Source organism: Schistocerca piceifrons, chromosome 9, assembly GCF_021461385.2.
Source record: "Schistocerca piceifrons isolate TAMUIC-IGC-003096 chromosome 9, iqSchPice1.1, whole genome shotgun sequence".
NCBI lineage: Eukaryota > Metazoa > Arthropoda > Insecta > Orthoptera > Acrididae > Schistocerca > Schistocerca piceifrons.
In genome coordinates, this window is record NC_060146.1 from 149,338,997 (window position 1) to 149,349,316 (window position 10,320).

Here is a 10,320-nt window from a genome sequence, read left to right on the forward strand (position 1 = left end):
ATGTAATAATGTACAAACACTCTTCTTTTCTTACAAATAACATAAAAAAGTAATGTGCAAGTAATTTGGTGCAAGTGTACGGAACAGGAGGCACGATGATAAAACTTGTTTAGATGAATACACTAGATTACTGTGAAACCTTACAAAAAAGATCCAGAGAGCCCTACACGTGTAGTAACTTCAGTGTAGGTATCTCCAACAGCTTCACTCCTTTTGAGGCCACTGATGAAAGTAATTTTACAATTCAACAATTTCTGAAGTATTTTGATATAAATATAGGGATGGATTGCAAATCTCACCATAAAGGAAGCACTCAACAGCAAAGGGTCACATTTAATTGTAGACTACTAGCAGTCTGTGATTACATGTTCAATGACTCCTCTGTGTGGTGAGAGGCAATTTACCCTAACATTCATATTGATATTTCATCTTGAATTTTCTACCGTTAGAAGTATTTTGGTGGTATAAATCATAAGGTATAAGCTAGTACTAGAAAGAAAAGGCATAAGAAAATCAAAGTGGTATTGCTATTAGAAGCAGTCATGTGAGGGGAATGTCAGTACTTGTAAAGGGCTCAATGGGAGATGATTAACAGGTACTGTAATTGGTATTTTTAACCCGAGTGCAGACTACAAGAATGTCGTTTGTGATTTACACCCTTGTAAAAATAAGCTCATGAAATTATAGTTCAGTGGTGCAGATAATGGTTTGGACTGCAACCTCAATTATGCAATTAATTATGGACATTAGACGCTTTGCTGAGAATGTTCTTCACATTAATGTGAATATTTTGTCACTCTTTGAGTAGTATATTAACCCCTGATCAAGCATGTTCTAAAAAATCGGTCAGGAGATTGCATTTACATGTGTATGTGACTGACATACAACCTCTCACTCCATTGTTATCATATATGGGATAGCCAATGCATGAAAGCTTATGCTTGGAGACTACTTATACAGCTGATAGAAAGAAGCATCCGATTTGACACCTGACCAAAGTAGTAATAATCCTATTTTAGTCACTCCCAATTTTTAAACGAGACACTATTTAGTATAAATTCTTCTGAAAAAAGTTTGATAAATAAATAATAAACCATAGTTTGTATCTCAGTATCTACTTTCATTCCATTATTATCACAAATCATATAGTTTTTGAGAGGATTCCTGAATGAATAAATAAATATTGAAGTACATAGGGAAGCACTTTACTGTCATACAAAAATGTCATTATTTTTCGGTAACGAGAGTAACAAAACTCCTTTGCTACCATATATTTGTTAAAGACTGTATCATCTCACCCCATTTCCAATCTAAGGTAAATATTTTTAATTGCCTCCGAATTACAAGCGAATGCTGACATACTGATTTATTTTTTCCTTACTACTCCTCAATTTTGATATCCATGTCCAGATCTACATCAATATTCTATAAACCCCAGTGAAATGTATGGCAGTTGGCACATCACATTCTTCACTTTATTAGGGCTTCTTCCCATTCCATTCACATATGGGCTGTGAAAATGGTGTTTACTTAATTACCTCTGTAAATCCTACAATTAGTCAAATCTGATCTTTGCAATCCCTGTGGGAGCAATATGTAGTAGGTTTCAGAACATTACTAGACTCCTCACTTACAGAGGTTGATGGTGTGTTCCTAACTTCAGGAGGACATTCAAAACCCATCCCAAACTGTTGTTTAGTGAACAAAATTTGAGCTTACAGAGTGTTGGACAAGATTCATGACTGGGTTCAAAATGTCATTGCAGATAACACGTTGTTCCAAAAGGAACAAAATCAAGAGATGAAAAGATAATTTCAGGGCTACCCCAAGGAAGTGTGAGATGTCTGTTACTGTTTACAATGTATAAAAATGATTTACTAGAAAATGTCAGAAGCTCTTTGAGACTGCTCAGACGATGCGTTTGTCTGTAAGAAAGCACCACTGCCAACAGGCAGTATCAATTTGCAGAAGATTGATGAATGGTGCAGGCTCTGGTAGTTGACTCTGAATTTAAATAAAGATGAGATACTGTGCACACATAGGAAAAGAAATCCACTGTAGTACAACTACACTATTGATGATAAATTGCTGGAAACAGTATCTACTGCAAAATATCTAGGAGTAATTAGAGTGACCATAATGACCAAATAAAGCAAACTGTAGGAAAAACTGATGCCACATTGAGATTCAAAGGAAGACTCTTAAGGAAATGTAAGTCATCCATGAAGGACATGGATTACAAGGTACTTTTCAACCAATTCTTAAGTACTGTTTATCAATATGGGATCCTTACCAAGTAGGACTGGTAGAATAAACAGAGAATATATAATGAAGAGTGGCGAGTTTCATAATGAAATCATTTAGTTGGGATGAGAGCATTACAGAGATGCTCATAAAACTCCAGTGACAGACGTTACAAGAGGGGCATTCTGAATCATGGAGAGGTTTACTATTGAACAACATATTACTTCCTCTCACATACATCTCATGAGATGGCCCTGATGATAGAATTCGAGAAATTGGTGCTATAACAGAGGTTCCCCAACAATCATTCATCTCATACATCATTTGCCAGTGTAACAGGGAAGGGAGGATCAATTAGTAATACCAGAAGTACTCTCTGCCACAACCATTAAGTGGCTTTTGGAGTAAGAAGTAATGCTGGTATAGACTACTCTTGAAACTTTGTACATGTTCATTGGTGGGTAAGTTTGTGTTTTTCTTCAAGCACTTGCCAGTTATTGCAGCATCTCTGTGAAGGTCTTGCACTGGTGAAACATACCTGTGAAATTCATGCTGCCCTTCTCTGTATGTATTCAATATCCTCTGTTAATCCGATTTGGTACAGGTCCCACACATTTGAGCAATATCCTGGAATGGATTCCATGAGTGTTTTGTTAAACTGATTGCACTTTCCCAGTTTCCTACCAATAAATCAAAATCTGGCACTTGCTTTACCTATGACTGAAGTTATGAGATCATTCCATTTCAGATCCATAAACAAATTGTTACTCCCAGGTAATCACAAGAATTTAGTGATTCCAGTTGTGACTCACTGATGGGCTTAGGAAACTATATCTTCATTATTTTGTGAAGTACACAATTTTATATTACCGAATGCTTATAGCAAGTTGACAATCATTGCACCACTTTGAAATCTTATCAAGATCTGACTAAATATTTGTCCACCTTTTCCAGCATAACTTCATTATAAATAACAGCATAATCCGTGAAAAGCTAGAGATTACTATTAATATTGTCTGCTAGGTCAGTAACATAAACACAGCAACATACACACACACACACACACACACACACACACACACACACACACGTGTGTGTGTGTGTGTGTGTGTGTGTGTGTGTGTGTGTGTGTGTATGAAAAAGGGGAAAAGGGGGGCAGGTGGATTTGTTCCTGTAAAACTCTGGAATGCCTTGAGCAATTTCAGCCAAACTTGGTAATCACATGTGGTACAGTGTGGAAAAAATACTACTATTGGGGTAAAACATCCATGGCATCTTTAGGTGTTGCATGCATGTGTGGAGATGCAACAGTAATCAAAATCAGAAAGTATAGTATGAAATCCACAGTCTTCAGCAGGCTGAATGGTCATAGTCATTACCATATTTAACTGCTATGTATGTTGCCTGTTCAAGAGCAGTTTCACCCAAGAATTTATTTATTCATGTTCCTGGAGGAGAAATTAAAAGTATTTTATGTATAATGAAGATTTGTATTGAATTTAGATTAGAATGAGTTTGTAAAAGATTATATTTTATAATTTGCACCTGCATTTGTACTTTTAAAAGGGTGTGAATAAACTATATTTGTTTTACACTATAGATATATTACATTCCTTTGACTATCTAACATTAGAATGGGATGAACAAGTAACTTCAGTAGGCAGGGCAGTCAGCTAATGCGAGTCATCATATTTGCCTGAATGTAATGTCAGTGAGTCACAGCTGAAATTGGGAACTCATACAATTACTTTGGTGTAACACTTCATGAGGGTACAAAATGGAATATTTGGTATAATATTGGGAAATTACACTCAATCTACAAAGGAGATTGCTTAATGATCACTTCCAGAATATTGTTCAAGTGTGTGGGACCTGTACCAAATAGGACTAACAGGGGATATTGAACGTATACAGTGAAAGGCAGCACGAGAGGTCACATGTTTATTTGACCTGTGGGAGAGTGTTACAGAGATGCTGAAAAAACTGAACTGATCGACTCTTGAAGATAAATGTAAACTATCCCAAGAACTACTACTAACAAAATTTCAAGCACCAACTTTAAATGATGATTCTATGAATAGACTACACCCCTTTACATATTGCTCTCATAGGTTATGACAATAAGTTTAGAATAATTACAGCACAAACAGAGGCATTCAAACAATCATTCTTCCTGTGCTCCATATGTAAATGGAATGGAAGAAACCCTAATAATTGGTACAATGGGACTTGCCCTCTGCCATGCCCTTAATGGTTATTGGTAGAGTATGGATGTAGATGTAGAATATAAGCAGTACTTCAAGTTCAACTTATCAGTGTGACTACAAATTACAATACATTTTTGGGTCACAGCAACTTCAGCTGTAGTGCTTCATCCTTTATTTGAAATGGAGCAACAGTATCACTAGGTTTGGGAAATTAACTTAATCACTGTATATGGAGTAACAATGTAACCAACTTAATCGATGATGTTTCATTTTGGTAGTGGCTATTATTATGCTAACTGTTCCATTAATTTACATGACAGGATACATGCAGTTTTTTCTATAAATCATAATTAAAATTTAGTCTCCACTAGAGAATGGAAGTCACAAGAAAATCAGCAACAAATTTTGGAATGCTGCGTGGTTATGAAGCAAATTTCATATTCACCTTTATTCATTATGTGAAAAATATGTGTAACAATGAAGCTGTCAAAAGAACGGTTTGGAGAAATCCAATGTGTGGCATCAGAAAACATTGTAGAATAAGCTGCATTCTGCTGAATCAAGGAACTCATACAGAGTGCTGTCAGCTAGGGAATATTCTAAATTTGAATTTAAGGTTCTTTCCTTTATGCAAAATAAAAGTACAGTTGGAATACCTATCTCTCAACAAATAGTCCCGTTAAAACCTTTGAAATTATGAGGACCTGAAACATATCACAGATTGAATTCTGGGCGAGTGTCAGCTGTTGTAGGTTAATGCACAGAAGAGACCTCTCTATATGACAAATTACTATACTAGCACAGAGACTACCATAAGATTTTATTCAAATGCTTGTCAACTCCCAGACGCACATAGTCCCAGCATTTTAGAGGCACTCTTACCCTTTACGTCAGATGTAATGCCAACAAAATGCCCGTTGTTGAGACATAATGAGCAGAAGTGAAAAGTGACATGATGTAGGAAAGTTGTCCCACTCTCCCTATGTTATTGAGAAGCCCAAGGAAAACTTCCCTACGATATCAGTGACTCATTGTCTAGAAAAAGTCAGGGTGAGAACAGAATTAATGATGGACAGGCCAGCTAATGTTTGGAATAACTGATCTCATGAACCACTCAGTAAGAGAGCTATGCTAGTGCTAAATGCCTTCAAAGGTTGTCTCACACCTGAAGCTACATTGGGTCTTACACCTAGAGGTATGAATTAAAATCTGCAGACATTTTATATAATCACATACCAGCCATTTAAAGACAGTCCCTGAAAACACTATCCAGACTAGCTTTTAAAAGGAGTCTGTTTGGTCAGTTCATCTATTACAATTAAAAATCCATCAATTATCAGTGTGTGTTGGTGGATTCTCTCTTCATGGCATACAATAATACCACACTCTATCGCTGAAGGGCTCAAGAAGTGCTGCCCTGGAAGGTAGTGAGGACAAGGAGGAGGATGATGAAAACGGTGACTGTGATAAAACAAAAATGGGTGATGTGACAAAATTTTCTCCACTGACTTTGTCTCTTCTTCCCCCCCCCCCCACCCCTCCCCTATAGTACCTCAAGCTGCGGAAGTCAAACATGCGCCAGAACAAATGGACGTGGTCAGCCCATAGAGGGGTCCGCGTCCGCGGCGGCTATTCCGCGCAGCAGCTCTCGCGCAGTGAGGGTGCCACCGCTACGCCACGCGCAGACAGCAGCCAATAGCCACTCCCTCCAGTTTCGTATATAGGGACCTGCTCTGCCCTAGTCCAATCAGTCTGGTACTCACTCTGGATTGCATTTCTATCTCGGCGGTACTGCGTTCTGGTCGTTGCTCGTTGTTGACATTTGTCTGGCTCTGGTTCCCAGTGGATTTGCTGTTGGTGTTTGGTGTTCTGGTTTCTACAAGCTTCCATTGTTTATCTCTTCCTTGTTGTGTCGGTCATAGTCAGTCATGGTCAGTTGTTGTCGGTTGTCGTTGGACTGTTGCCCAACATGTTCTTGTGTTTACCCGGTGGTGCGTGCTCCACCGCCAGCAGCTTCCCCACCTAGCGGCTCCGATCCGCAGCCCAAGGCATTCCAGCAGTTGGTTTTGGTTACTACAACCCCCCTCAAAATTAAATGTGTGGTTTATATTCAGCCAGTTATTGTATAACTCCAGATGAAGGCCTAATTGTCAGAAACACCCTTTTACATTTTTACAAAAGTGAACTGAAAGGATCATGTAAATCTGGACTCAAATTTAACAATTTTTGTAGTAAATGTACACTGAAGAATAAAAAGGAAAGTGCAAATGTTAAACACTGGCCACTGGGTCTGCCTTCTTACCAAAATAAGTACATTACAAATAACTATAAACATAACACAAACAAATATCTGAGACATTTCTCATGAACTCCATTAGGGAAACAGAAAAGTCTATTTTTGTACTCACGTTCAGAGCAGAAGAGCCCATCCCAGCCTTCCTCACATAGGCATTCAAAGCTGTTGTTGCAGTAGCCATGCTGGCAGCCAAACATTGTTATGCATTTGTTGCACAGCTCACCATAGAAACCTGGAAAATATTCTACTTCATTGCGTGACCAAAGAAACAGGTACGGTGACCCAAGAAGAAAAAAACACACACATTTCTTTCACAGATACATCAAGCCTGTGTTGCAACCCTGTTAGTATCAATTATTGTATGTAAAATACACTCTTATTTTCCATCTGTTACACTAAATATTTATTTTTGTGACCTAGGTTTCAGGTTGTAAAGCACATTGTCTAGCATTACTCACAAAGATACTGTTGTGCATAATGGTACTAACAAAAATGAGAAATATTATGGTATATAATTTTTACTTTTTGGACTGTTTGACTATAACTCATGCCATATGCGTTTTGCCTTTATTCTCTGCCAGGCATCTTCAGTGGCAGGTTGTGTGGACGATTTTCTACATATTACACCTCTGTTCCATTTTTGGTACTGTTCCTCTTCTTATAAATGCTACTTGCAGTTTTTCTCCCACATTTCAGAGCACTAGGAACTGAACACTTGTTTTGATGCAATGTTTTGGTTTGCTGTGAAATGTGGGAAAAAAACCGCAAGTGGCATTTATAAGAGTAATGGCACCAAAAATGGAACAGAAGCATAATATGTAGAAAATCGTCCATGCAACCTGTCATTGAAGATACCTTGCTGAGAATAAAGGTGAAATGCGTATGGCACAAAAATTGTGCTTCATTCAGTTGTAGTCAGATGGTCCAAAAAGTAAAAATTATCAATATACGGTAATGTTACATGCAACTGAAGAAGACAGGACTACAAAAGTGAAAAATGAGAAATAATTTACAACTATGAAAGAAATTAACTGCTAATATTAAATACACAACTTAATACATTGAGAATCACCCGTCAGGTTAGCTGCTTCCTGGACTTGGTTGGGCACACCGGCCCGGATCAAATCTGCCTGGCGGATTAACGATGAGAGTTGGTGTGCTGGTCAGTCTGGATGTGGGTTTTAAGCAGTTTTCCACATCCCACTATGTGAATACTGGGCTGGTCCTCATGTCCCACCTCAGCTTACAGACATTTGCAAAATGTTTGCACTATTTCATGGCTTACACTCGACGCAGACAGCTGGGGTACAGGGTGGCGACAGGAAGGGCATCCAGCCACCCTCTGACACTAACATCGCCAAATCAATAGTAACAAGGGCGACCCCAGGTTGAATTGGGACAAAGGTACAAAGCCAATAATGAATACATTGAGAATCAGAGAACACTAAAATGACATATTGGGGAATCCCTTGGTAGTAGGGCACAACTTAACTATAGTAGGGCACAGCTTGACAAAGATGGATTTTACTTCCTTCATAGTGGAGATTGAACAAAGATCGATCATGGAGTCAGTTCAGTTTAGCAGTATCAAGAAGTGTGAACTAACTGCAGTCTGTCCCTTTGTTCAATATTTTATTCAGGATGGCTCTTGCAGTGCCTCTTGATCTCCAGTATTTCAAGCAGTCAGTTTCTGGCCCTTGCATGCAGAGTATATTGTTTCTGCACCTACTACATGACTAGGTCTGGTTTCCACACAGTGGCGCACAAAGCTGCCAAGTTTCCTGCAGATTTCAGCTTCTGATGTGTTCTTTAAGCCTGGTGCACATTGATCTACCAGTTTTTCTTGCCTGGTATGAACTACACACTTTGCAAATCATCTTGTAGGTTCCATTCCACTTTTGTTCACTGGGTTGGTTAAATAAATTTCTACCTGTCATCTCTATTATACAGTAGGTCACTCAAAATCTCTTTTTCTTCAGTATATTGCCTATTTTGGTAGACAATTTAGCAACAAATGGTGACACACATCTTCCTCCAGCAGTTGTCAGGGGCACAGTTGGTGGACATACTAGTGTTTTAGCTTGATTTTTTTTACCTTTTTCATTACAGTACCATCAAAAAAAGTGGGCTGAGAACATTTGTTTATAAATCTCTATTGACATGACTGGGTGTAGTTCTCCAAAATCTGGGGTGGGGAACTAGAACTGATTGTCAACAGATGAACACAAAATTAAAAGCACCATGTCTGTGGGAGGTACGGTGCACTGAGGAAGCTAGAATGCAGAAATCAAAGTATGTGTCTTTGCTGCAGATTTTACATTGGTGCTGATGTCAATATAAATATCTAGATAGTTAATGGATGTGGCTTGTTTACCAATACTCATAAGCAAATAAAAAATTAAGAAAGATATAACAAAAACACTTTATCACTTTATTAATTACCTCATTTCTTAAAAAATGTGGGAATAATTTCTGTATATGATAAAGTCACAATCAAATTTGAATTGTTAGTGCTCTCTCTCTCTCTCTCTCTCTCTCTCTCTCTCTCTCTCTCTCTGTGTGTGTGTGTGTGTGTGTGTGTGTGTGTGTGCCGGTGGGATGGAGGGGGAGATGTGTGCTTATCTCAAACCTTACAATAAAGCACCACAACATAGTAATAATACCAGAATGTTAAGTACTTAACTATAAGCTTGAAAATTTGAGAAAACAGACAGAAGAATAAGGAAATATGAGGCCCTTTGAAAACTTCAGAATTCTGCAAATTAAGAAATAACAATGAAGTTCATGAGAACACAGAAAATGTATCATAAACAATGGAGAAGAAGATTGCTATCTTTGGACATATTTACAGAATTGATGACAACATACTACCCAAAAGAATTTTCAAATATTCTTGGGAAAATGCAACAGTAATTTGGATTAAGGAGGTCATGAAAGGTTTATGAAGAAACAACATAAGAGAAGAAGAATTAATGGAAAAGAAATATTTCAGGAAATTTTTTAAAAGTCGGTCTTCAAGGGAGAAAGGGAAAATAAATACAGCAAGAAAGTGAAGAAATACTAGCACAAAAGGAAGGAACACCAAAGGCGAAGTATTTTAATTGGATCACGACCCCCAGAAGCCCCTAGCGAAGAAAGAAGAGAAAGGTAGTCCATAGTGACACCAAAGGTGATCTGAATGTCTTTTCCAGTCAAAAGTGTCACTGATGGTGAACACATCTCCACTTGGCTTTCTTGGTGTAGTATATACCATACCCTTATGAAGTTTCTTGTCAACAATCAACCGTAGTTTGGAAACAGAAGTAGCATCCACAAATATAATACTTGAAGGAGACATGATTTACACCATCCATACCTCAGCCTTAGTGTGGCATAGAACAGAGTGAAAATCAAACAATGGGAAATGCAGGATGGAATGTAACAATACCAGAGAAGGAAAGTTGCTACTCACCATATAGCAGAGATGCTGAGTCGCGATATGCAGAACAAAAAGATTCACACAATTATAGCTTTCGGCCATTAAGGCCTTTGTCAGCAGTAGATACACATACACACATGCACAGACACACACAC

The 10,320-nt window shown here is 38.1% G+C and overlaps 1 protein-coding gene across 1 annotated transcript in view; it reads right to left on the reverse strand.

Annotated features, from left to right (window-relative positions):
* Positions 1–10,320, reverse strand: part of LOC124717275 (delta-like protein 1) — a 93,496-nt gene that overhangs the window by 20,233 nt on the left and 62,943 nt on the right. The window contains exon 3 of the mRNA XM_047244089.1: positions 6,860–6,979. Within this exon, the coding sequence (XP_047100045.1) occupies positions 6,860–6,979 (120 nt within the window). The remainder of the gene's footprint in view (positions 1–6,859; positions 6,980–10,320) is intronic.